At 43.6% G+C, this 26,506-nt stretch overlaps 1 protein-coding gene and 1 long non-coding RNA gene across 2 annotated transcripts in view; one reads left to right on the top strand and one right to left on the bottom strand.

Moving 5' to 3' along the window:
- The window catches only part of Col22a1 (collagen type XXII alpha 1 chain), a 248,131-nt gene that overhangs the window by 118,746 nt on the left and 102,879 nt on the right, over window positions 1-26,506 (top strand). The window contains exons 24-35 of the mRNA XM_031345491.1: window positions 6,813-6,866; window positions 7,484-7,537; window positions 9,869-9,922; window positions 11,556-11,609; window positions 14,990-15,034; window positions 15,533-15,595; window positions 16,033-16,086; window positions 19,062-19,103; window positions 23,167-23,199; window positions 25,055-25,108; window positions 25,373-25,426; window positions 26,163-26,216. Of these exons, the coding sequence (XP_031201351.1) occupies window positions 6,813-6,866; window positions 7,484-7,537; window positions 9,869-9,922; window positions 11,556-11,609; window positions 14,990-15,034; window positions 15,533-15,595; window positions 16,033-16,086; window positions 19,062-19,103; window positions 23,167-23,199; window positions 25,055-25,108; window positions 25,373-25,426; window positions 26,163-26,216 (615 nt within the window). The remainder of the gene's footprint in view (window positions 1-6,812; window positions 6,867-7,483; window positions 7,538-9,868; window positions 9,923-11,555; window positions 11,610-14,989; window positions 15,035-15,532; window positions 15,596-16,032; window positions 16,087-19,061; window positions 19,104-23,166; window positions 23,200-25,054; window positions 25,109-25,372; window positions 25,427-26,162; window positions 26,217-26,506) is intronic.
- Window positions 1-26,506, bottom strand: part of LOC116073530 — a 38,742-nt gene that overhangs the window by 4,790 nt on the left and 7,446 nt on the right. The gene's annotated exons all lie outside the window — the stretch shown is intronic.

Here is a 26,506-nt window from a genome sequence, read left to right as displayed (position 1 = left end):
TGATCAAGTGATCAAATGCTCTTCCACTTACTGGGGTCTGGTCTTGGAGCAATTTGGGCCAGGGGATATTGTCAAGGTCCAGACTCTAAGATCCTGGTGAAACACAATAGATGGAGACCAGAACCAGGGATTTCTTAGTTTTCACAGGAAAACCTTATTTCCGGGAACCCACTTGGCTGTGTCTAGGAATTAGCTTAGTCTGGGAGGGGCAGATCCTCTGTAGATTCCCGAAACCTCCAGATGTCAAATTATCCTTTAAAAATGAAGGTGAATAGGGAAGACTGGTACAGGGTTGTGAATTGGATATTTGTTGATTCCATGGTGGGAGGCATAGCCCTGAAGGGGATGCCAGGGCAGAAGGAAGGTTTAATTCCTGCAGGTGTAAGACACTACTGTAGTGCTCACACATCATTGCATCTAGTCTTGGTTGACTTCCTGTCAGCAGAGTGTAGCTTCTCCTGAGTAAAATCGAAAGCTCCTGGGCTCTGTGGGCTGGGTAGCTTGTGGGTGATGGGCCAAGTCCATCATGAGGTGTGAGGACATGAGCAACCCCAGGGCAGCTACTCTCCTCCAAGATCCTCTTTGGGGCCTTATTTCACTTGCTGGATTTTGTTGTTGTTGTTGTTGTTCAGTTTTGTGAGCACCTTCTTTGCACTAAATGTTTATAGCTACAAGTTATCTATTTATTATAAATTGTGTATAATGATACAGTTTGCTCCCTAAGTGGATGAATAATACATAATCACACTGGCTCTCACAATTCAGGTAACAACTGCTCCCATTCAGAAATTCATGTCATGGGCTGAGTCTCTGATTTTAATTTTTAAAAAACTGCAACCATATATTTAAAACATGATTTATTTTAAGTGTGTGTGTGTGTGTGTGTGTGTGTGTGTGTGTGTGTGTGTGTACACCAGTGTAGGTCACAAGAGGGTGTCAGACCCCTTGGGGCTGGAGTTACAGATGATCATGAGCTGCCTAAGGTGGGTGCTGGGATTCAAACTCAGGCCCTTTGAAGGAGCAGCAAGCAATCCTAACCACTGAGCCATCCTCTCTCAGCCCTACCTTACAGTTTTCAATGTAAAAGTCTGTTCAGTTTTCTTCTTAATTTTATTTAGAAGTCTTTGAGTTAGTCTTTGTTACACACAAAACTGGAGTTTGTCTTTTCATTCCTAAATAGTGAACAGGTGTAGAGCTCTTCAAATGTTAATCTTCAGAATTTCAACTAATGGTAAAATTCTGTTTTCTATAAAGAAAATCTCCAGCAAATCTGGGTAGGAGCATAAAATGTATCAGCTGAGTTAGGACTGCACATCAGTACTGCATTGGATCACTGTATGCCACCTATGGTGACACTGCATTCTGTGTTTTAATTATCTACAGCCCCACAGGTTCTCTTAGGAAATGATAGTGGTAAACATTGTCAATATGGAAAGAAACCTCACATAAACCCAAGTTCAGTCGCACTGCCCAAGAATTTGCTCTTGAATTTAGGAAGAAGGTGGCATGCTCTCTGTGGCATCCCATGCTTACTGTCTTGCTCCTTTCTGATATCAGTTGCAGTATGAACTGCTGAATAAGACAGCCTAGCTTTGCGATGATTGCCAATTTTGTTCAGGCTTTCAGAAAACAGTAGGCCCTCAGAGTCAAAGCCATCCACCCCTGCTGTCATATGCAGGAGACTTCTCTCACAAGGAGCATAAGGAAAATTGAAGTCTTTGTGGGGTCCAGCCACATTCACATGTTTGTGCAAAGGTGATGTTGCTTGCCACTGGGTGAGGAATCAAGACTGTGAGTGGGAGAATGTACCAGGGGACAGAACTGGTGTGAGACCTGGGTGGGCTCCTAGGACTGTACAGAATTCCCTGAGATGGGCGAGGATCATAGTTTCACCTTAGGAGAATACAAATTGTGAATACCTTTTTCCCAGAAGTGTCCCAGCTGCACACTGAATTAACTTGATTGCTCTGTTAATTCATGCAGGCAATTTTCATGTGTCTTCAAATTCTATTCAACTTCATAAACATACCACAGTTGCAATTACTGTAGTAGAAATAATTATTTGCTATTTCTTTATTAATAATAATTAGATTAATTAGCTACTTACATATCATCATTGTAACTACTAATTGCATCAGATAGCTGTTTAGTCACTGTATAGGGATTAAATGTTACTTCACTAATAATTAGTGGGCTGATTATTTAATTAATATGGAGAGTAATTACTTTGTTTTCATTAATGGTAATACAAACAGGCAGGCATTTTGTCAACATTTATATCTATTGGCTAATGTGTTACTTGTTAATAGACTGATTAATTTGGCTAGATGCTTTCATTAATGTTTAAAAGAAAAAAATAGGAGTATGTATATTCTCTCTCTCCCCCTCTCTCCTTAACTCCTCCCCTCTCTGTGGGTGTGCATGTGCAGGCATGCGCGCGCGCACACACACACACACAGATGTATATAATAATGTATAGCCCCTCTGCATATTTGGTGTGATAAAGGTTCTGAAGGTGAAATCCTTTGAGGTAGCCTGAGGCCATCTGGAATATTATCTAGGACACTCAAAGCCACAGATATTTTGTCTTTTTGTTTTGCAGTGGTGTGGAATCGTGCATGTCAGGCAGGTCTACACCACTGAACCATATCGTAGCCTCAGTTTCAAGCCTTAAGTCTTCACATGAATTCTGGCCAGCTCATCTCTTGTCTCAGAGATGAGTTGCTTGATGGCAGCATCTTGAGAAGCTGCAGACACTGAAGCATCCTGCATCCCAGTCTTCATCTTCTGTTAGTTCCATTCCTTCCCTGAGACACTAAAATCTTTATATGCAACAGAGGAAGGGACTGTGGAGCATCCCAGTTTTTAAAGAGGTTTCTTTTGGCAGGGGCAGGAGGGGGAATAAGGAGCTTCCTTATCACCTGAAAACCCACACTTCACTTAAGTATCCATGAACGACAACAAGAGACTCAATAGAAAGAATAACCAGAGGCAAGACAGCTGTTCATGAGAATCTGCTGCCCTTTGTAAGCATTAGTACCATTCAGAGACCGCAAAGGCCAGCAGAGCAGGTCCCTGGGGCAGGATGAATGCTGCTTTGCATTACCCCACCCCCCAAACTGGACTTGCAAGATGCTCTGTGTGAATTGGAACGGATGCCAAAGGCTGTGTGATACCTCCTGGTAGCAGTCTCCAGACTTTGTAACAGCTGTTTCCAGCTGCTTTTGACTCTTTCTTCATCAATGTGGCTGTTGCAGTGGGTAGGTTTAATTCCTGAGGACAAACCTAGTGCTTCTCTTCTTACTGCCTCGAACTTCTGTTAACTTCCTACTGTGTGCACAGCAGAACCAGGTGCTAAATCTTCAGACTCAGAGATATCAAAGACATTTTTACAGTCTAGATTCTCCTTAAGTGGCAGAATGTGACAAGAAGGCCATGTGATTGGCATCTTTAGCAGGGTGACCAGAGTGGCATTCCAGGTTGGGAGGTGCATTGGACTACGGTGTGTTCCATTCCAGCCTGGACTCCCAGTTGATTTGACTCCCATTTCCTTTTCTCATTTGCAGCTTGGGGTGGGAAGGGATGCCTCACTTGATCAGTGTGGGGTCTAAAATGAGGTAGAGCTGGTAAAATGGAGCTTCTATTCCTGGCAGGTCATCCAGGCTTCTACCTTCTTTTCTGTGTCTCCTATGCACACTGTGCCTCCTCTCTGTTGTATTATGCATACAGAAACAGAGCTAGGGATAGAGTGGAGGTGGCTGCAGATGAGGTTAGTGGCATGGAATGATCCTGTACTAGAGACATCTGCAACACTGAGCATCACACCAGTTCCTGACCTTAGGCACCTGATCCTAACCTGCTACCCAGGAGTTTAAACAGGCGGCTCTGGTCTGTGTGTGTATAACTTCCCATTTAGGTGACTCTGAGGCAGATGGACCCTTCAGGATGCATATACCTCTTTTGCACCTGGAGAAGATAGCTGCATGACCCTTAGCAAGGTCCTTAAACTCTCTAGGCCTGTTTTCTTCACTCTCAAACACTAAAGGTTTCATTTTTTCACTAGCTAGTCACTGAATATCGTCAACCCTAGACTGCTGTGTGCCAGGGCACTACCACCACCAGCAGCATCAGGGCAAGGATGTTTGCAGAAAGAGGGGGAGGGTAAATGAGGTCAGAGTAGCAGTGGGCTGGCCAGGAGGCCCAATTTCTGAAAGAAATGTTTTAGAAGGCACTAAACATTCTAGAGCCATCTGTATGGCCAGGTATGTAAGGAGGGAAGAAAGGGAAATGTCCTCATGGCCAGCTGAGTACTATCTGTGTATCTTTCTAGAAAATCCCTCTGTGTAAGCTCCATTGGAGGGTGCTGTGGGGCCTGAGGGATCCTCGAGTGACAGTGAGTGGGCTTGTATGAGCTTTAATGGGGAAGTGTGTCTGGGAATTTCTCCAGATCCCTCAGCATGCAGATAGGTGAACAGAGTTGATCAAGAGCAGCAGGTGGGTGCAGTGCTGAGGATGATGGGCAAGGCTGGCAGTCACACTTGATGCCACCTTTCTCCAGCCCTTGTCCAATAAGGATGATAGGTTGGTTTTTACCCAGGGCATTTCTCAGTTCACTATAGCATCCCCAGCTACCGAGACTTAGGGCAAACATCCCAAACGGGATAGATGCTGCCCCAAAGACTTACCAGGCCTAAATGAGCCATTGAGAAACAGCTCTAGCTACCACTCAAAGCCCTGTTTTGTAAATGCTCTTATTTTGTGTATGAATGTTTGACTCACACATGCCACCCTGAGGCAGTAAACGGGATAGCTCATTATTTTGACCAGTGTGTCATTTTTTGTTTTTTATCGCCCTCCAGTGGCCATATTCTATTATTGTTCTCTGAATACAAATGGTCCCTGGAAGTATTCCTTTGGGGTGACTTAGGCATTTTCTGAGTATGACTTCCCGAGTTAGTTTCTCTTCGAGATTCAGAGGGAACGAGAATGTTTGGTTCTTGAGGATCTGAGTGTAACATAAGAAGTTACCTTGAACTGGATCTTGACTTTGTTCACAGAGGGGACCCAAGAACCTGGGCACCATTTCAGAAGAGAGGGGCATGTGAAGAGAAGTAGTGGAAATGGGAGCGACACATCCAGAGAGACCTGGGCAAGCACATGCTTTAGTGCCTTCTAGTGCTCCTAGAAGTTGTGTAGGATGGGGAAAGTTGTAAATATTTCAGGAAGAATACAAAATTCCAGGCTGAGAAAGCAAGGATATATCACCACCAAAACCAAGAACAGGAGCCCCTGCAGGGTGTTCAGCTTCCATGTGTCTGGATGTTCTCAGATGAAAGGCCACTTGTCAGGACTGTCCTGAACCTGCAGATACTCAGAAGGAGCCTCACTCTTTCCCAGAGCCCCATCATCGCATAGTGACCACCAGCCCCTGGCTGAGCATATGTCTCTTGTCTTTGGTGGCTTCCATATGACATCTGCAAATCTAAAGACACATGGCTGACACATGTCTCTTTTGACCTTCTAGTTATTCCTAAGGTGTATTCTTAGCTCTTCACACTGGCACCTCCAGGCCGGCTCTGACCTCTTATGGAACCGTTGGCTACTGTGTAATCCACAGTGCCTTCAATTCTACTGGCCTTTATGCAGCTGGTTTCTGCTTGCTGCTGTGTGCCTAGCCTGCTGGGCATTTCTTCTGCCTTCTTCAAGGTTCAGTTGCCTCCTCTAAGCCCCTTGCCTCAGGCTTCCAAGTCCGTAGGTCACCCTCTACTCAGCGCCCAGGTTCCTCTTCGTACGTTTCTCCCCTTCTCATCCTCATGATCATAGAAACATGAGCCCTGGCTTCCTATCGAATTTACTTATTCCCTGCCCTGTATTATTAGCATGGGAAATGAATACTTGGAGTTTAACATAGTTCTAGATGCGTATACTCCTTTAGACTGTACACATAAAATGCACATCTCTACTCCTGGTCAGATTGATCCCCATGGAGTAGGGATGTGCAGGGGAGAGATCTTGATGAAGGTAGGATATCAACAGGCTTATCACAGTCTGTTCTGTGATGCCGACACTGACATCAGCTCTTGGCCATGATTGGTAATGACGAAGTGTGTGCTGGGAGAGTCTTGTGAATGAGTGACTGCTGTATACATCTGTGTATGCATGTACACATGTGTATGGTCTCCTTAAATGTTCAAATGATTTAACTATACAGCACGATAAGTCATAAAGCAGATTCATTCTAGTTTGGTTTCCTGATTCTGTGATAAAGCACTAACCCAAAACAACTTGTGGAGGATAGGGTTCATTTGACCTTTGTGTTATAGCCGGTCCCTGAGTGAAGCCACTGAGGCAGACTCTGAAGGCAGGAGCTGACGCTGAGTTCATAGAGCTGCTTACTGGGTTGCTTTCCTCTGGCTTGCTCAGCTATTTTTCATATGTAGCCCAGATCCACCCACCCAAGGGTAGCATTGCTCATAGTGGGCTGGGCCTCTCACATAAATCAATAGTCAAGGTAATCCCCCTGCATCTGATAGAGGTAATTCTTCAGTTGAGTCTCTCTCTTCCCCAATGACCCTTGATTGTGCTAAACTGACAAAAACTAGCCAGCACACCAATAGGATATTTATTAGTATTTTGCAAATTTTACTTCACTTTATCATCTCTCTTCCTTTCTATTTGAAGTTAGGTAAGGCAGAAGAAGCTGACGTCTTCCCACACTGCCACTCCATCCACTCTTTAACTCAAACACTGGTTTGTAACATACCAGGAAGCATCTCTGTGTACTTTCATAACCACCCACTCTCTTTATACAGGGCCCGCCTGGACCACCTGGTGTTCCAGGGCCCCCTGGACCTGGGGGACCCCCGGTAAGATTTTCTCTCAAAGGGGAACTTGGATAGCATTTTCAAGGGCAGGGGATGGCTTTGTCCTATATTCAGAATAAAGGCACAGGCAGGAAGACTCTAGATGCACACACCTCCAAGCTTCTGCACTCTCAGGCTCTTGGATCCAGCACTTCTAAGTGAATTTATGTCAGCATAACACTTGGTATCTTCTTGTGACATGGTATGGGGGTCTGCCAGGGTGGTCTGCTACTCAAGTATGCATAGATTTTTGTGGTCTGTTCTCACAAAACAATACCATGGCCAGTGTTTGTTAACATTCTTCCCTCTAATCCTTTAAAGATCACCTGGGAAACTGTCCCATAGCAAGTCTTGGGCAGAATGCACCCAGCAGTATGAAGAGGAAGTATTTGGGCTTGGGTGGGCATGGTAATGGTCTCAGTTGCAGAACAGACATGCTACAAGTTCACCAACCATAGATCTGGAGCTATTCTGTATTTTACAGTGGCTGGTAGTGAGGGTGGCAGACACCCTGAAGTATTCTTCTTAGAGCCAGAGGCTGGATCCTGTGCCAGGGACGGCATCATGACAAGACTGTAATCTCAAATAGACTGACATATTTTTTATACTTCTTCTTTCAGGGTTTACCTGGTGAGCTCGGCTTCCCGGGAAAACCTGGGCCTGCTGGGCATGTGGTGAGTTGTTTCGGCCCTTCTGCTTTTTGTCCCTTACTGACCTCTTTTTTCCCATGTCAGATGTAGCCAAGTATTAGCCCTGGCCCCAGGGCTCTCTCCCAGATCTGGTGATACCTTCTGAAGCCCCTTTCTTTACAGCAGATCATGAGGCTGGAGCAAGCTGGTTCTCTCTTCTCTCATGCTGTCTCCTGAGACTGCCTCCTATTGGCCCTGGTCAACCTTGTTACTGTTTCCAAAGAAACCTCCATGAATTCCCTCCCACTGAAATATCAGGGATCACTACGCCATCCTTATTTTTCCTGGCCTTGTTTCCCACTTAGAGATGGAGGAGATCCTGGCATTTCAAGGTCTTTCTGATTTCTTCTAAGCCCTAGGAATCAGCTAGCTTTGATGTTACGAGAAAATAACTCAGCTAAAGGTAGACATGTTTCCTTGGAACACTGGTGTAAGCCTCTTTAGGCACACTAATGGAATGTCCTGGGAACAGTCTGCCACTCTGAAACCAGGTTCTGACCTGATGTCCCAAAACCTCAGGGGCTCCTTTACTCAGGGGTTTATTCACAACAAGCTCCTTGTGGGAACTGCCAGAGGTAAAGGCCAGGGTATGGATGGAGGCTCTGGATGCGACAGAACATGCAGCACACAGAACTCTCCATTCTATTTGGGTCACAGATCCCTCTGTGGACATAGATAAAAGACTCAGGAGATAGGCTCAGAGGTGCATGCCAACCCATAACTGAAGCTCTGCCACTCCTCAAAGACTTCAGTCATAAAGTTCATGCTCAGGTGAATGAATGTGAACCTGGAGAAGCACCTGGTTAGTGCATAGTTCCCTAGAGACATTCCTTAGGCACAATCACCAATTGCACTGTCACCAATGACATGTGGTGGCAGGGCCATACAGCAGCTCAAACTCGCTAATCTCTTCTGAGGCAATGTGTTTATTTAAAAGTATGCTCATTAAACTGGGAAGGATGGCATATACTTGTAATTCCAGGACTAGAGAGGCTGAGGCAAGAGAATTGCTGCAAGTTCTAAGTTATCCTGGGCTATGTAGACTCTAACTCAAATAGAACAGAAAATAAAGTGTTCAAATGACCATCAACAACTGTCCCCACTCTATGGAGGCATTGTGGGACAGCAGTTTTAATTGGCATTATGGTTTTGTCAAGATGAAGCTGTAGCTCAGCTCTGGCCTTGGACTTTGATCTTTCCTGGTCACTATCATGATTTCTCTGAAACAAGTGACTCCTTCTCCTGTGGCCATGATGATCACCAAACCTCTTCTGTGCAGGAGGAACAAGTTCTGACTCTGGGAGCACAGAGAGATAGGAATCTTAAATCAGATACAGAAAATTCTCATTTAGAAAAGCAAGCAGGAACGTTAAAAAAAAAGCTATGAAAATTTTAAGGTATACATGTAGTACATACTTGTAATTCTAGCATGTAATAGTCTGAGGCAGGAGGATTGTTGTGAGTTCAAGGCTAGGCTGAATTATATAAAGAATACCTGGCCAGCTAGGGCTACATAGTAAGGCCCTTTTATTAAAGAATGAAAGCCAAAAAGTTGACTTAATAGCATAAAGAGATACCAAGAAATAACCCTAGAGGTAGTCTATGAGGGAGCCTGTTTTCCATCTGTTCTCATGAGGAAATGTGTGGGCTGAAGATATATGATTTAAGGCCTTATGAAATAGGGGTGACAATACATCTTAGATTTAGTGCAGGGGATTGCAGTTGTATTCAGAAGGCTTCCCATCCCCGTCTCTGTGACTTCAGAGGTCATTCCATTTTGGGATTCATTGTCTCCTCATCTGCACCCAGCAACTGGGATAAAATCTTAAGGGTAGGGTAGAGAATACACCTTGAATTAGAAGGCACACTATGAAACTCTTTGGAAATACAAGGCTGGGATGACAGGCATGATGGAGACTGGAAATTAACTTCTTTGAAGGACAAGAAGGGAAGAAGGGAAGAACTTGGTTGGAAGGAAGACACATGAAGCCAAGTGATTCAGTAAAGGAGTTTAGGATCAATGTGGATGGTATTGTCCCTGGGGCCTCTTGAGGCCAAGATTAGGAATAGAGCTATCTCTTTCCTCTTCATTCATTTGCATGTATAATAAATGAGCCAGGACACAGACTAGAGGGTAGTCACTGTGTAGTCCTGGCTGGCAAAGACCAATTCTTCTTACAAAGGGAAACAGCTGGAAAGTGGGTGAGGCCATGCACCACAGTATAGCTGTAGAGTCATCTCCTAATTGGCATTTCCCTTAAGTCTTCCTTAAACATGTCATTGCTTTCATTTTGTTTCTTTTCTCTCTTGGACCAGGGGACACCTGGAAAGGATGGGCTGAATGGACCACCAGGCCTTCCTGGCACCAAGGTGAGTACTCACAGGGTACCATGAGTTTGAGAATCAGAAACTGAAGAGCAAAGGAGATTCATGATTGTTGGCTTCCAAAGGTAGTCAATCACCTGGGCTTTGGACCAAGTCTTGGATGAAATGATTGGATTTACAAGGTCAGATGGAGCAGAGTTCCCCCAAAGCCACCCAAGAAGGCTCTGAATGTATTGCGGTCAATCTGAAGAGATAAATCAGTCATGCGAGACTTCAGTTTTAAATAGCCTCCAATGGGAGCCATTAAAAAGGGCAATGACAGGAAGAGTCGAAGGTTAGTTTCTAGGAAGTACAAAACCAAATTCCCACTTTAAATGCCTCAAGTGAATAAATAGGCAGTGGATAATCTTTAAAACTTTTAAAGAATTTTAAATTTTATTTTATGAGAACGAATGTTTTGCCTGCATGTGTGCCTGTGAACCATGTGTGTGCAGTCCTCAAAGGTCAGAAGAGGCTTTTGTTAGTCCCTGCTCCCAAGGAACTGAAGCTATGGACTGCCACAAGATTTCTGGGAACCTACTGAAGTCCTCTGTAAGAGCAACAGTGCTCTAAACCACTGAGACACCTCTCCAGCCCTAGCAATGGACAGTTTAAACAAATAAACTTTATTCTTATAAGTGTGTATGTGGTCACATGTGCCCTTGAAAAGCAGCTGTGGAAGAAAATTTTTAATATTTTGGTGAAATCCATTGTTCTTTTCATTTTCTCTAGACTCAGATTTTTTGACAACAAAATATAGAATAAGCATGGATATACACCAATTTATTGTCATTTTATTTGCTTATCCTTATTGGACAGAGTGATGGGTTTCAGAAAGGCCTTTATGTTCAGGTAGACCATGGGCTTTGATTAGGATCAACCCTTCTCTTGCCCTTCATCTACTGCTATTCCATATACACATCCTTGATTTTATGTGTCTATAGAAAAATGAGGAGCCACAAATGAAGGAAAACATATTTTTGTCTTTCTTAATCTGACCTATTTCCTTTACCATAATGATCTGAAGTTGCATCTATTTTTTCCCACAAATGGAGTTTCATTCTTTTTATGGCTGAATAAAATTGACACACACACACACACACACACACACACACGCACATATATATATTCATGTTTTCTTGTGTCCATTTCACCTGTTGACAAGCACCTAGGCTAATTCCATAATTTACCTATTGTGACTGGTGCTGTATCTCTGTAGTATGTTGATTTAGAATCCTAGGGTTACACTATTTAAGACCATTAACGTAAATATTATTTACTCCCTTCTCTGGCTAGTCAAGTATTTTGTATTTTCAAATCAAAGGGTATTCTCTCACATTGTCCTTAGTCCACGTTTCTCAGAAGGAAAGAGATGTCATATGTACTCAATCATATGCTTTTAAGTAACAGAGCTGGGGAATATCAGATGTAGGAGGGTTCCTGAAGTGACAGAAATGGCATTTATACTCAGTCACACGTTTTAAACAACAGAGCTGGGGAATGTGGGATATAGGAGGATGAGAATTCAGAACCACCTATACACAGGTGGCCCTGTTCCAGATCTATCTACAGCTAGCAGTCAGTGTGTTCAACAAGCTGTGGTCCCTTTTGTGTTGACTCTGCATTTTTCTTCCCACAGGGAGAACCAGGGGACCCTGGTGAAAGTGGCGTGCCCGGAATGCCCGGACCTCGGGTATGACTCTATTCCTATTGCCTCTGTGTCTCCAGATAGGGTTGTATGACTATATGGGTATAGTCTAGGGGCCTCAAAGGAAGCATGAAGATAATTGGAAAAAGGGCTAGTTAGAAGGGTTGGTAGATCCATGGGGCTCCATCATGATACTCTGAGTCTGATCAGATTGCTGCCGAGATCACCTCCTAGGGAATGGTTCTAGGGGATGATGTAGTCCTGATAGGGAGACCTAAGAAAAAAGATACAACATCCACTGACTAGTCTGTTCTACCAGGGAATGAGCAAGGGGATAGAGATATTTCTCATTTCCTCCTCCTCTTACTCTCTCCCAATATTTTTGTCTTTCTTCCCTTAACTTTTCTTCCCATGACTTCTGGTATCTGGTTTTTCTTAAATGCAAGTGACAGAGAAATCCTGCTGGAACAGTCTGTAGATTCATCACCTACTGGGCTTCCAGCAAATGGAGCAGAATGAGAATTGGGTGGAGAAGCAGGCTACTCACCCTGTGATTGACAGGACATGAATGTATACAGTCCAGTGCCTTTGTCAGTGGCTCTCCCGACATGCTCATGAGTTCCTTATTGTGGACTTTCCTGATGGAGACAGTGAGTGCCAGTATCCTATTTCCCCAAGCCATCAGTTCAAGATCTCAGTATAGCCAGGGCTCAGAATTGTCAACACAGAAGAGAGCTAGACCCTGATGGGCATTTACAAATAATGCCGACTTTTAGTTCTGAGGGACTTTGTAGCCAGACTGACTGTATCAGGAGAACTGCCTCTCTACCTGCTATCAGCTTTGCTCTTGCTCCACCATGTGTGGGTTCTTTAAGAATAGTGACTGGCTTTCCCTCAGCTCTATAGTGCCCCCTTCCTGTCCATAGTCAAGGAACAGTATGGATCCTACATAAGGACTTGCATCATGGAGGGACTTAATAAGTCAGTCCAATTATATTACAGAATGGACTGAACTGTACAAATTAGCTGGTATTAACAGAGTGAGGCAGTGGAAGGCCTATCAGGCCACCTCATCACCTCATTGGATGGCCAGTAATCAAGCTCAGTATATGTTTCAGTAGCCTTCAGAGTTTCTGGCCACACTCAGTTACTTATTCTTCCTCAGAACCTAGGAAAGAGTTCATGCAACAGATGAGTCCATGCCAGCTGATTTCAGGGGCAAACTTCAGTGGTGAACTATTTGCACAGCTCTGTTTAGGGAAGTTCTTATGAGATGTGCTGTAAACCTGGGGGTATTGATGGGTACTCTAGGATGCATAGAGAATTCCAGAGTGTATTAACTCCATATGTTAGATCATTTCATGGAACCAGAACTAAGATGGATATGTACACTAAACATACATTTAGTTTCTTCATCTCCACTACCTTCCTTCTTTTCCTTCCTTCCTCTCTCCTATATTTCCCTCCTCCTTCCTACAATCTCTTCCTTGCCTTCCTGTCTGATAAGCAATGCTGTCATTGGCCTTCACAACCAGTTGACTTGACACGCCTCTGGGAAAAATCCACATCACCAACTGGCTCAATCTTTCATCTATGTGTCTAATCATCAGAAAACCATACTTCTCTTATTTTTTCAGTATTTTCCTTCCCTTATTATTAACAATCATTTTTTTATTCTCATTTTAAATATTTTCCATCTATTTCCTTTATCTTAATTTTTATTAGATATTTTCTTTATTTACATTTCAAATGTTATCCCCTTTCCTGGTTATCCCCCCATCCCCTATCCCATCTGCCCTTGCTTCTATGAGGATGTTCCCCCACCCACCCAACCACACCTGCCTTCCCACCCTTGAATTCCCCTACATTGGGGCATCTATTGAGCCTTCACAGGACCAAGGGCCTCTCCTCCCATTGATGCCCGACAAGGCCACTCTCTGCTACATATACAATCAGAGCCATAGATTTCTCCATTTGTACTCCTTGGTTGGTGATTTAGTGCCTGAGATATCTGGGGGATCTGGTTGGTTGATATTATTGTTCTTCCTATGGGGTTGCAAAACCCTTCAGCTCCTTCAGTTCTTTCTCTAACTCGTCCATTGGGGATCCCATTGGTGACCAATGGTTGGCTGCGAGCATCCACTTCTATATTTGTCAGGCTCTGGAAGAGCCTTTCAGGAGACAGCTATATCAGGCTCCTGTATGGATATCTATACCAAAGCTTTTACTAAATAATGTGTCAGATATTAAACATATATTTCTTCTGAAGGAACTAGTGATTTTTAAAGACATACAATTAGAAATTAACCTGCCATGCACCTGTTCTAGCAAAGGCCCAGTGATATAGCAGTCTTGGAATGGGGTTCTTCTGATCTGGTTTCCCATGTCAGCTTAATAGCACAAATTGGAGAAATCTGTTCTTTGGTATACTGCAACAAAATTCTTCAGGCCTGGTGATTTAGAAACAACAGAAATTTATTGTTCCCAGTTCTGGAGGCTGCAAAGTTCCAGGTGCATGTGGTGGTTGATCTGGAGGCTACAAGAAGCTTTCTGCTTTGTAGAAGATCTTTAGATGCTATGGTGATACCAGAGGTAGAGGAGAAGAGGGACACTTTACAGGAGAGCATCCTTCATGGCAGGGGAGACCAGTGGGCTCTCCCAAGCCTTTTTACTAAGGGTACTAATCCCATTCAGGGTGAATCTACCCCCAAACCTGACGACCTCCCAAAGGTCCTGCCCCATAGTAACTCTTTGAAGATTATATGTCTTAACATAATTTTTTAGGAGAAGCATTAAGACCACAGCAGAAACTTTACAGATGAGAATGGGATTGACAAGGGACAAGAACTGGTGTGAAGCTCTCTAGGGCATGCATTCTCCTAGAAGCCTGGGTACATAGCATCATCTCTCCTAGGATGCTTTCCCATTGCAACACTAGGGAGAAGGAGAAATTAAGCTACTCCTTGCATCTAAGCACAGGGGACTACCTGGTTTTATGAAACGAAGGCAATAACCAGGAAGCCTGAGTCATAGGTACATATTCTGTACCAGCTTCTCCTTCAGAGTGGGGTTTTTGGAATCCCTGATAAGTCCTGAGACCTTGTTTCGGAGGCATCCAAAAATTCCAGGTTCAGCTCTCTGTTGTTTTAAATTTCATATGTTTAGGTTCACAAAGAGCAGATGCAGCCTGCACCATTCTTTTGAGGGAAGTAGAAGACAGTACGGGAGAGTGTAGAATTCCTATCTGTAGAAATAAACAACACTTTGGCTTCATGCTTCAGGGTCTTGGGACCCAGTGTCTTCTTTTTAGAAAGCAAAGAGCCATAGCTGGCAGGTACTGTGGATGTGTGGGCCCAGCTGAGTTGTGACAGCCATGTTTGAAGGTATACAGAGAAGGTAGTGAAACCTTGTTATTCTGTCTACAGGGTGAAGTTGGGGAGCAGGGCCTTGCAGGTCATCCTGGTGAGAAGGTTAGTGTGCTCGTATTTTTACTTATTGTTTGATTCTTTAATTAATGAATCATCACTATACACCATGTCATAGATAAACATTCTAAACTATCATGAAGAATCATGCCTTTTGAAAGTTCCTTACATTTATTTCATGCCTTCGTTTGTTTAATAGTTCTAAGCATGTCCTAGGCATCAGTAGTTGTGCTGAGCATTAGAGCCCACTGAGGAACAGGTAGTGAAGGAGGCATGCCATCCTAAAGAGGGGGTTAGGGATGTCAGGAAAGATGGTAAAGGGCTGACACTATAGCTGAGTCCTGAAAGAGTGGAGAGATTAGATACCCAGAGAGGTGGGATGGGACTTCTTGAAAGAGGAGATAACCTAAACAGAAAGGAGCACAGGAAGCTACTTTCCATGTGACTAAGCTTGAAATCTCTAAGGGGGTGAAAAGCATGTGACCTAGGACCTCTCTCACAGGGAAAACCTGCCACTGGTACCTACTGGTTTTGTTCTCATAGGGAGAAGTTGGCCTTCCTGGTGCTCCAGGCTTCCCAGGAGTACGTGGAGAGAAAGGAGACCAGGTAAGTGGGATTGCCTCTTAACATCAGAGCCACTGTGCCTGTGCCCAAAGAAAGAACATTTTCTGGAGTCTCCCTCCCATGGAATGAAGTGATGACTTTGACTATGAGAATAGAATAACTCCCAATGTTGAGGGGTGAAAAATGCAAGATCAGAGCCTAGAGTCCTTAAGCAAGGATGAAAGAACTGTGACTGAGAGACTCCTCTGAGAGGAGCTGGCATCTTCAGAGGAAACGGCTGTGAGGCACCAAAGTCAGGAGTCAGCTGTTTCTAGAGCCTCCTTGGAATTAGGTTTCACTGTGGCCATCCTGCAGAGGAGGCAAGGGCAGTGAGGAGGGATGGAGCACAGTTGTGATGCACATTCCTGTCACCCAAGGCCAAAGTGCCTGTACTCAGGGAGGCAAAGGTTCTAATGCTTTTTATGTATCCTTTACTTTAGGGAGAAAAAGGTGAACTGGGACTTCCGGGTTTGAAAGGTGCCCGAGGAGAAAAGGTAACAACTGCCTTATCATCAAATTCCCTAGATGCTTTCCAGAGAGAGGGGAAAGGAAGGAGGGAGGGGGAAGGGAAGAGGGAGAAGGAGAAAGAGAGAGAGGGAGGGAGAGGAGAGGAGAGAGGAGGGGAGAGGGAGAGGAAAAAAGGAGAGGGAGAAAAGGGAGGAGGAGGAGGGAAAGTTTTCCAGTATGTATTTCTTGCCCTAAAGCATGTTTCTGAGTAATCCTGACACAGGGTAGTAGTGTTGTTCCTGTCTTTAAGGGTCTGTCAACACTGACATGTCTTTGTTTTCCTCCAGAAAGCCTTCCTCTGGCTAGATAGTAATCTTATCATCTTTGAGGTAGTTTAGAATGTCAGTTTTCACCTATTGGCCAGTGTAGGACCCAGAGCCCATGCTCTGAGCAGTTGTCAAAGCCCTGCAGATTCAGTTCCTACTGTCATAAGCAGCTGGTTATGAGAGAAGGGCATTCATCCGCACTGGCCTCCAAGCCTGCTGATATCTGACCAGCTTCTTCACAGCAGACTCACAGAATGTTAACACAGAGTACTGATTCCTTGGCTCCAGGGACCAGTGATGCTCAGAGGCTCAGAGGCTCCTTCCTCCTGAAAGGCGTCTGCTCTGACATGGCACTTTCCACACTGTGATTCTCAGCGCACTTCTGCCTTTCCCAGTCCTTGACTCCAGCCATGTTGGCATCATGGTCCTGGGTGAAGTTCTTAATGTCTATGAAAGAATTAGTTCTCATTTCAATGGAAAAAAGAGATGATTTATTCTAGAGCAACCATGACCTAGGAACACAGATTTAGGTACCTCAAATACTGTGTTTCTCTTAAGGTAGTGATTTCACAGATGTTTAAATAGAGACAGAATAAGGAAGGTAATACATCCAGATGTGTTTCCAGTACACTAGTGGAAGCATCAGATGGAAGCGCCATCATGTGTGGTTTACAGTGAAGTGGGGGAAACTTCTGTTGCAGATGCTCTGGCTGCAGATGCTCTGGGATAACACAGTTAGCTTTGGGGGTAATAGAAGCTGCTGATATATTAACACACTGCAAAAGTTTACCTAATAGTCACGAGGAGGTTAGACCCAGGTGGGAGAGGTATGGCCTCCACACCATCCGAACCTCGACAGTCTTTTAGTTCTAATCCACGGATTGGCTGTGGAAGGTTCCAGAAAAGGGTGCTTGCTGCTTCTTTCCGGGAACTTTTGTTCAACCTTGGACTCTCAGCAATGCAGCTTCTATTAGAGAAACTCCTTTCCAGAATGTAGAGGCTTAGGGGGACCGCAAGGCTGTTATCGTTTTGTCAGAGTCACAGGCAGGCTTCTAAAGATTCTGGGTCACGTTAGGCTCCCCTAGAGTTTTGGGTAGTAATAAATCCCGAGTAAGACGCTAAAGCAACACTGCCCTCCTCTGTCTGGGCTTGGCAGGTCCCCACCTCAGTTTTGCCCTCCACTGTTTTTGCCCTATAGCTAGCACCTTGGAATTGGAAATGGTAATTCTTCCTGCTTGTCAAGGGCAACTGAGAGCTGAAAACCCGTGGAGAAACAGGATTTGAATTCAGACCTATCAGTGTCAAACTTACTCCAAACCCATTACTTTCTAAAGTTATGCCTCATACTCACAGTTGGGGAATCTCCCTCCTACCATCTGCCCACCAGTGACCATTCTTCCTGCCCAACTCTGGGAATAGGCAAGAAGACGGTTGTCAAGGCATCCTGTGTCCTCTGCTTTAGACGCCTCTTTCTGCCTTTTTTTTTTTTTTTCATTTTGCATCTATTTGTGGGTTTTGATCCCTTGGCTTTGTTAATGGCAAGGAGATATGGTAGGCATGATGGTCTCTGGAACCTTAGAGCATGGAACCTGTTCTGTCCGGAAGGAGACAGAATAAATCAGTTACACCATGACTGTGTTGGCGGGTCTTCTGGAACTTCTGCCATGTCAGTCCAAGTGAAAAGCTGGATTCTGAGTAGGAATCCAGGTGCCTGCCTGTCTGTCTGTCTGTCTGTGTATGTTTGTATATCTGGACTGGAGCTTTTGTGTCTCACTGTCTCTATTGTTGAAACAAGGAGGAAATTATGTAAACAATTATAAGTCAGACTTAGAAAGGCAGATACCATGTGCTTCTTCTCATATGTGGCTTCTAGATTTTTAAAAATGTATATTTACATGGCATATATATGAGGACATGAGTGTATATGTGATATTAAAATAATGGTGGGGAATTTGGACAAGAAAGAGGACTTTCAGCAGTGTGGGGTGCAGGAGCAAAGTGTATCATATATTATATAAATATATAAAATGTCATTATGAAAGCTATAATTTTGTATATAAAATATAAAAATACTGTATGGACCTATCTCCAGAGATAAATCAGTTCATACACATGGGATATGTAACTTAGAATATGCTATGTAACAGAAGAAGCAAGCCATAGGGAACTGTACCATTTTAGTATTTATGATATGGTAGAAGCGGGTTTCAAGTTCAGCTGAATCAGCTCACACACTGGTGCTGCACATGAGAACAATCTTGGTGTATATGGGCATATGAGAGCAGCTTACCTTTTCTAAGGGGTACCACAGTTCTGGGGGTTTTTCTAAGGGAAATAGACTTCAATGTGGCCATTAAGCTAAAGGATATGTGTGGGGACTTCTGCTATAACTGGCTTTGATGGCAGCAGTGGAAACAACTTCAATATCCTGTTTGTTATTACAAAATGCTGGAATGGTACATGTACTTAAATAACCTGTAGATAAACATACTAGTCTAGAAACTTTAAAAATAACATGTCTGAGATACTGTATAATTTAGAATGTACGTGTGTGTCCCCCAACTATACTCTATCAAAGTATGTACAGGGAGTGCAGTCTACTTCTCTGGGGGGGGGGGAATGTTATTATAGACATTTTCTACCATCAACAGATTGACCCGATTAAGATCATATTTTTTTTTTTTCATTTCTTCTAGGGTGAGGTTGGTCCAGCAGGTCCTCCTGGCTTACCTGGAAGTGTAAGTTACTCAGATTCTAATCTTATCTCTTCTGAATTCCTAAGAGATTCACACACACACACACACACACACACAGGCAGGCCCCCACACACAGGCACATACACACACACACAGACACACATATACACACACACACACACACAGAGGCAGGCACACACACAGGCACACACACAGGCACACATACAGATATACACACAGACACATACACACACAGGCAGGCACACACACAGGCACACACACAGACACACACACAGGCGCACACATACATACACACACACACACACACACTCATACCACTTATTAATATGCTTTCATTAGTCCATTAGCTAGACCCACTCTTATTCCTTCTAGTGAAGAGAAGCCTTGTACTTATTTTATTCACTTTGTTCACAAAAGCACAATTACAATTTGTCAGAATATATCATAGACACTGAGAGTACATCTCCACCTATTCCTTACAGGGACTCTGAGACAAGAATCTGGAGACAAGAAGCCATCCATTCAGGGTGGGACCTTATACCATACCCCAAGGCTCTGACTCGTCTCCCACCTTCCACAGTCACCCTCAGTGTTAGGATTTTCAAGGCTATCTGATGGCAGTTTTAGCTTTTCAGTTGTGGCCTGTGAGTGTATTCCAAATTGTGAGTGCACCTAATTGTGGGTAGAGTGTTGGGTAAGGTAAGGTGGTGAATGAAAATCAGCTGGGAAGGAAGGATAGCCCGAGATAGCATGGTGCTGTATTGACAATCCACTTTTCCATGACCACAAGTCAGAACCTTATAGCATACTTAGCATAGATGTAGCTTCTGTCTGAGATCATTAATTTGTAATAATAAATATGAAATGGCCACTTTTCTTATCAGTTATCTTATTCCCAAATAATTCTGCAATTGATCTACTTTTAGAATTATTGTTTTTTTTTTTTTTATTTCAATATTTCTTCTGCCTTTTGTGATTCTGTTTGGGCAGTTGACAGAGACATTGCTTACAAATCTGTCTGTGAATTCTAACTTGAGATAATGAGACGAGATAAATTCCCCCTCTGGACGGCACCAGGTTTTACCCTTTTCCTTTTAACAACACCAGTTTCCTGGGACAAATGAAATTTCCTCAGGGGTTTGTTTCCGTGTTTAATAGGGAGGACATTAGTGTCTTTCTTTAGAATATATTCTCTCCTAGGATGGTTATATTTATCTAAAAACTGTATATTATAAGCAACATTATAGTGTTGCTTATAATGATGAAAAATTATGAACTCTTTACCTGATTATGACATAGGATTAAGTAAGTTCTGAAATGCCCATGTAAAAAAAAATCCAGTTTTATACAACACACACATATACATTCATGGACATATAGGACATACATATGTTCACATAAACACACTTATTCACCCATATATACATATATACATAATGCATATATAATACACATACATACATGCAATATAAATATACTTTTGCATGCATACATATGCATGCACATATACACACTTTTTAGAATCTTGAATTTTATGGATAAATATACTAAATAGAACATGCTAAGGAGGAAAAATTAATTTATGGATCATTGAGAACAAAGTCTTACATCTTCTGTGTGGATGTTAGGTCCTGACGCTACATGGCCTTATTACTTCGATGTTTTCAGGAGGCTCCTGTTTCTGCCCTTTAGTTTCCTTATACACACAAAAGGGCAGAGGCAGATCACCACCTGTCACCAACCAGTGAAGTCATCTCTTGATGCATGTGATTAACTGGTACACAGGTTTACTATTAATATATTTCTTGCACAAAATTATGCATTTCCATATTTTTCAAGCTCTATGTAAACACTAACATGGGATCTGATGGGCTGACTAGAGACAGTGCTCTAACTGGGAACAGTCGGGAACGAGGGATTTGAAGGGAAAGAGAGGAAGGGACATTTTACTTTTTGTGTGAGTAGGCATGTTTCTCTGCCTAGTCATTTTGTCCCTTGGGCTTAATGCTCTGGGCCCACCACTGGCAACCTTCTAACTGTAACATCTCGTACAGTTGATGTGCATATCAAGAGGACTCAGATGACCTAATTTATGAGTACTAGAAGAGGAAGGGGTATCTATGGAGACAGAGGAATCCTTTTGTTGGATTTAAAGGGGTTAAAGGGGAACAGTATTCCAGGCCCAAGGAATAGCATATTTGAAAGCATAAGCTTATAGTCTCCTCAGGGAAGGAAAATGAAGATGTATAAATACAAAATCAAGTAAAAAATATAACTACTTGTAGATAATATATTTTATATGAAACATCCCAAAGCATCTACCAGAAGCTTCTAGAAAATGATCAACACCTTCTGCAAAGTGGTGAAATTAAAAAATCAAACTACAAAAGCTGGTAGCCTTTGTAATTATTGACAACAAACATGCTGAGAAGGAGATGTGGGCATAGTCCCATTCACAGTAGTCTAAAATATATGTAGGAATAAACCTAATTAAGGAGGTGAAAACCCTCTACAATTAAATGTTTGATCTTTGAGGAGAGGGATGTAAAAAGACACAGAAAGACCTCTCATACTCATGGACTCTGAATTAATATTGCTCGATCATCTACCATTCTACAGATATAATGCACTCACTATAAAAATTCCCATGTTTTTCACAGAAATAAAATAGAAACCCTGAAATGCACATGGACACAAAAAAAAAAGACCCCACATAGCCAAAGAAGCCTAGAGTGAGATGAATAGTGCTGGAAAAGTCACTATTTCAGATCTCAAGCTATATTACAGAGCTGTAGTAATAAAAACAGCATGGTGCTGGCACAGGCCCAGACATGTGGATGAGTGGAACCAAACAGAAGCTCCAAGGATAGGAATACACTCTAATCCCAGACATACACACACACACACACACACACACACACACACACACACACACACACAGACACACACACACACACAGAGCCATCCAGGAGCATCTAGTGCAGTTGATGTACATATCAAGGTGGACTCAGATGACCTAATTTCTATGTGAGTACTAGAAGAGGAAGGGGCATCTATGGAGACAGGGGAACCCTGAAGGCTGGACCATAGTTAAAGGGGAGCAGTGTTCCAGGCCCAAGGAATAGCATATTTGAAAGCATCGAGGCTAGACAAAGCAGAGGCTTAGTATAGCCTGGGTGGTGGTAAGGCTGGAGAGCCACTGAAGTTCATGATGGTCTCCACTGGCTTCTCCATGAACCAGCAGCTGGGCTCCCTTGTTAGTCTCTTTACCTTTGTCCCTGGCTAGCACAGGTCAGGTGATAAAACTGGAAAAAGATAGATACCTGAATTCAGTGTCCTAGGCAGCCTTCCAGTTGCTTGCATGAGGTATTCCATTTTGGCTTCCAGTAGGTTTGGTCTGGCTCTTACAGATAAGGGCAGAGAAGCTAATAGAAGATACATGGAGTCACAGAAAGACATGGATCACGGGAATCTAAATCTGTGGATCTCACATCCCATCATTAATGTATGAGCACACACAGACCACTTAAAGAAAGCTGTTGGACAGATTCAATGATAATAAAGAACACATGTAAAACTGGACACACATATACTTCCAGTACCTGGAAGGTAAAGAGGCAAGAGGCTTAGGAATTTAAGGTCATCCTTGGCTATTTCAAAAGTTTGAAGCCAGCTTTGAGAGACATGAGATCATGTCTCAAAATCACAAGTCAAAATAAGATACTTTTCTTTGGTAAGGGTGGCCACTTGCCTTAGTAAGTTGCCAGTGCCCCAGTGGACAATTCCATATCACATACATGTATATGGGCGGCACTAATAATGCTCTATGGGTTGTTAATAAAAAGGACATGAGGCTGAGAAGTAGGAACACACACATGTACACACACACATACACACATATGTGTGTGTGTGAGTATATATAGTTTTTAAAAATATACTAACACCTTCCACAAAAGACAAATATAAAAAAAAGCATTTCAAGTCTGTGCTCTTTGGTTTGGCAAACCTCTTAGAAACAGCAGGATTTTGAAATAGAAGGCTCCTTTGATTCCCAGCTTTCTAACTTGTGTGACTTCCTTTTCAGCCATCAGTGTTCACACCACATCCAAGAATGCCAGTAAGTAGCAGTGGGCCCTGTGCTGCCTGTGGCCTCAGCTCCTCTGCTGATGCTGCCCGGGGTGGGGTGGGAGTGGCATTTGGTGTTTTCTGAATTCACATCTCAGCCCTTCCTGCTGGTTAGGCAGCCTCAGGGATTCTAGAGCTTGTCCCAGAAAAAAGTAGGGGACAAATTATTGCAAGAAACTGTTTCTCATGGCGGGCAGACATTCCAGGGGCCATCACCCAGTGGCCAAGAGCCAAAGGCTGTGCTCTCTGTGCAGAGTTTATTTTATTGTGCCCAGAACTGCTGGTTTCTGTGAGACTAGAGATTATCTGAGCTGCCAGAACAGTCTCTGTCAGTGTTGGCGGCAAAGAGACCAAAGAAGGGAAGATGTCAAGCTCTCAGTCCACCAAACTGGACTCAAATTGCCTCATAGAGACAATTTCCACAACATTCCATTTAGGCTGCTAGGAAAATGAAGCCTCAATAGTTTCCTGCAGACACAGAGACACTTAATCTGAAGATGGAAATCGGCACCACAGCCTGGGGAAGTGGGGGTCCTTTTCCTTCTCCTTCCATGAAGTCTTCTGAAATTTAAGCATTTTGAGAATTGTAAAAAGAATTATACATATTCTAGCTAGCTCATGTAAAAGACACACAATCCAAGCATTTTATTTACAAGCTGTAAGCCTTGATTGGGCAGGTTTTGAGCTATTCTAACTTGCTTCCCTGCCATATCTCCCTCATTATTTGCTATTAATCACAGCCATATGTCCATGGTGCTTCCTCCTATCTTTGTCTCTTTTCTCCTCCCATCTCTCCCTACAAACCCCTCCAGTTAACTTAAAACCCATCTACCTCTGTGCCACTTCTCAAATGCCAGGCTTTATCCTTTTGCTGACTGGGGGAGCAAGGTTACATAGCATCACCTGATATAGGTGAGGATCTCCTCATTGGGGAGCAACCAGATTTTGGGGGCCAGTATTTAGCTTTGAATACAGCACCAGATCAACCCCAACACTGAATCGCTTTATGCTGCTGGTAGCATTGAGGGCAGGACATGTTATTTTGATACCACTACCACCACCATTCCCTTCCGTTTTAAAAACAGGGTCTCACTCTGTAACCTTGGCTGACATGTAGCGTACTATATAGAACAGGGTGGCTTCAAATGCAGAGATTGTCAGGTGAAAGGCCACTATACATGCTCCCCCCCTCTCTCTTTTGGCTTCTCTCTCAGTGTGATATGACCTGTGTCATAGCACAGGACAGCTGAAAGGGTGGAGTGGAAAGGTCCACTAGTTATGTCTTCATTTATTCAATAAGTCAATGCAACTCCAGAGCTATAGAAGATCTTCTGTATGACAGAAAGGAATGGGGCAAGGAGTAGGAACTGAGTCAGAGGCTGAAGTTGTTGAAGGATAAGGAGGGAATTATGCATTGGAGGTGGGACAGGAAGGAAGTGCAGGGGGTCATCTCTGGCAACTTAGAATTCAGGAGTTGTCAGGGAGGTGTCTGTCAGCCTTTAGTGATGACCCATATGTCTGTGTGTTTCAAGGCTCATCACCTTAGCAGGCTCCATGGAGCAGGCTAGACCTCGAGGATACCCAGTAGGAGGATATGGCCAGTTTGGGGTTCTGTTTCCCTGACGGAAAGACTCCCTCTTAGAATTGAACAATAAGTCAGGATCATTCTGAGCCCTAGGAAAGAGAAGGAATAGCCCCTAATCCAGCCAACAGGAACAACCTTGGATATGGTCACCAGAGGAATGGAGGTGATCTTGTGTCAATGCCAAGAGGTGTAGCTGATGTGCTAAAAAGCAGGAGATGGGATCACTCTTAAGTTACCTGTGCCATGTCCTTCTAACCAACAGGGAGAGCAAGGGCCCAAAGGAGAAAAGGGCGATCCTGGCGAGCCTGGAGCTCTGGTGAGTATACACACCCTGGACACTGCTCACTATTCCCCGAGTTTGCTGAAGACCAGGAATCCATGCCTGGCTGGCTCTAAGTCTTAACTCCACTGGTCACTCTACTTACTGGAGGAATTAGTAAACAGAATATATCCTGTTTTAATCCTTAGGACTTCAATATTATGGCCTTTGTGGATCTCAGATTATAACCACTGTGCATCTCTATCTGCTCAGGACAGGGGTGTTGAGCTAGTTCATGTGGATATTTTTCTTTCATTGCAGGGACCACAGGGCCATCCTGGAGAATTGGGTCCTCGAGGACCCACTGGACCTCCGGTAAGAGAACCCTTTCTCCACCTGTTAGTTTCTGAACCATGCTACCCCATTATGCCTTGTCTACCAGCCTCCTAGTTGATATTTTGTGAATTCTCACTAGGGCAGGAGGTGTGGAGGGAAGGACTATGACAGTCCCCAGAACTAAGAGTCCCAGCACCTTGTAAAACTGACCCCCAAAAGCAACTACCTGGACCAGGCTCTGGGGTCTTGGTTGTCCCTGTCCTTCCACTAAAGGAATTCTTCCGGCTGAAGAGAGCTCCCTTAGACTCAGAATGTCCTTGAGAGAGGTTGCCCAGGAAGAATTACTCTTGGCTTCTCTTCCACAGCAATTTACAGGCAAGTGAGTTTAGAAGATGGGTACATATTAGCATCTTTATTTTATTTTTCAGGAATGGCTTGGGCTGAGAGGATGTTTCCTGACAATTGTCCAGTTATTTGGGAGAGGAAGGAAAGGGACTCTATATCATTGGCAAGAGCCTATTAGTTGTTTAAAACCCCTGAGGTCAAGGCTTCCCAACTCTCTGCCTCATTTACATAATGAGTTAATGATAATAAGTGGATGACTTTATGGATAGTGATGAGGATGTGCAGGGTCAGTGATGGAGGCTTTCCTGCACCCAACAGAACCTGTTTTCTGTTCCATCCTTTTCATTGTGTTGAGTGAGGTTTGAGCAGCAGGTTAGCACTATATAGGACCTCAAGCCTCTGACCTCCTTTTTCTTTCTTTCTTACTTAGGGTGCCAAGGGGCATGATGGTGCACAAGGACCTCCTGGGGCAGCTGGAAACCCTGTGAGTCCTGTCTTGTTTGACTTCTGGGGACTTCCTAGAAGGAGTGGCCCAGATGAACATCTTTTCCCTGGCTCACAGTTATGAGCCAACTGGGATGTGGCTAAGAAAGCACTGATGGGGCTATCCAAGCCCAGGGAACATTTGAATCTGAAGCAAAGTGGGAGATGCTCTCATCTCCATAGGGTTCCAGCATGGCCTGGACTTTGTCCATGTGTCCAGCCCCAAGATACATTCCCTTCTGTAATACATGGATGCCACAAAGACAATCTAAGTGTTAACCCCAGCTAGTA

The sequence above is a fragment of the Mastomys coucha genome, unplaced genomic scaffold (genome assembly GCF_008632895.1).
Source record: "Mastomys coucha isolate ucsf_1 unplaced genomic scaffold, UCSF_Mcou_1 pScaffold11, whole genome shotgun sequence".
NCBI lineage: Eukaryota > Metazoa > Chordata > Mammalia > Rodentia > Muridae > Mastomys > Mastomys coucha.
The sequence above is the reverse complement of the archived record's forward strand: the minus strand, read 5'-3'. Positions and strand labels throughout refer to the sequence as shown.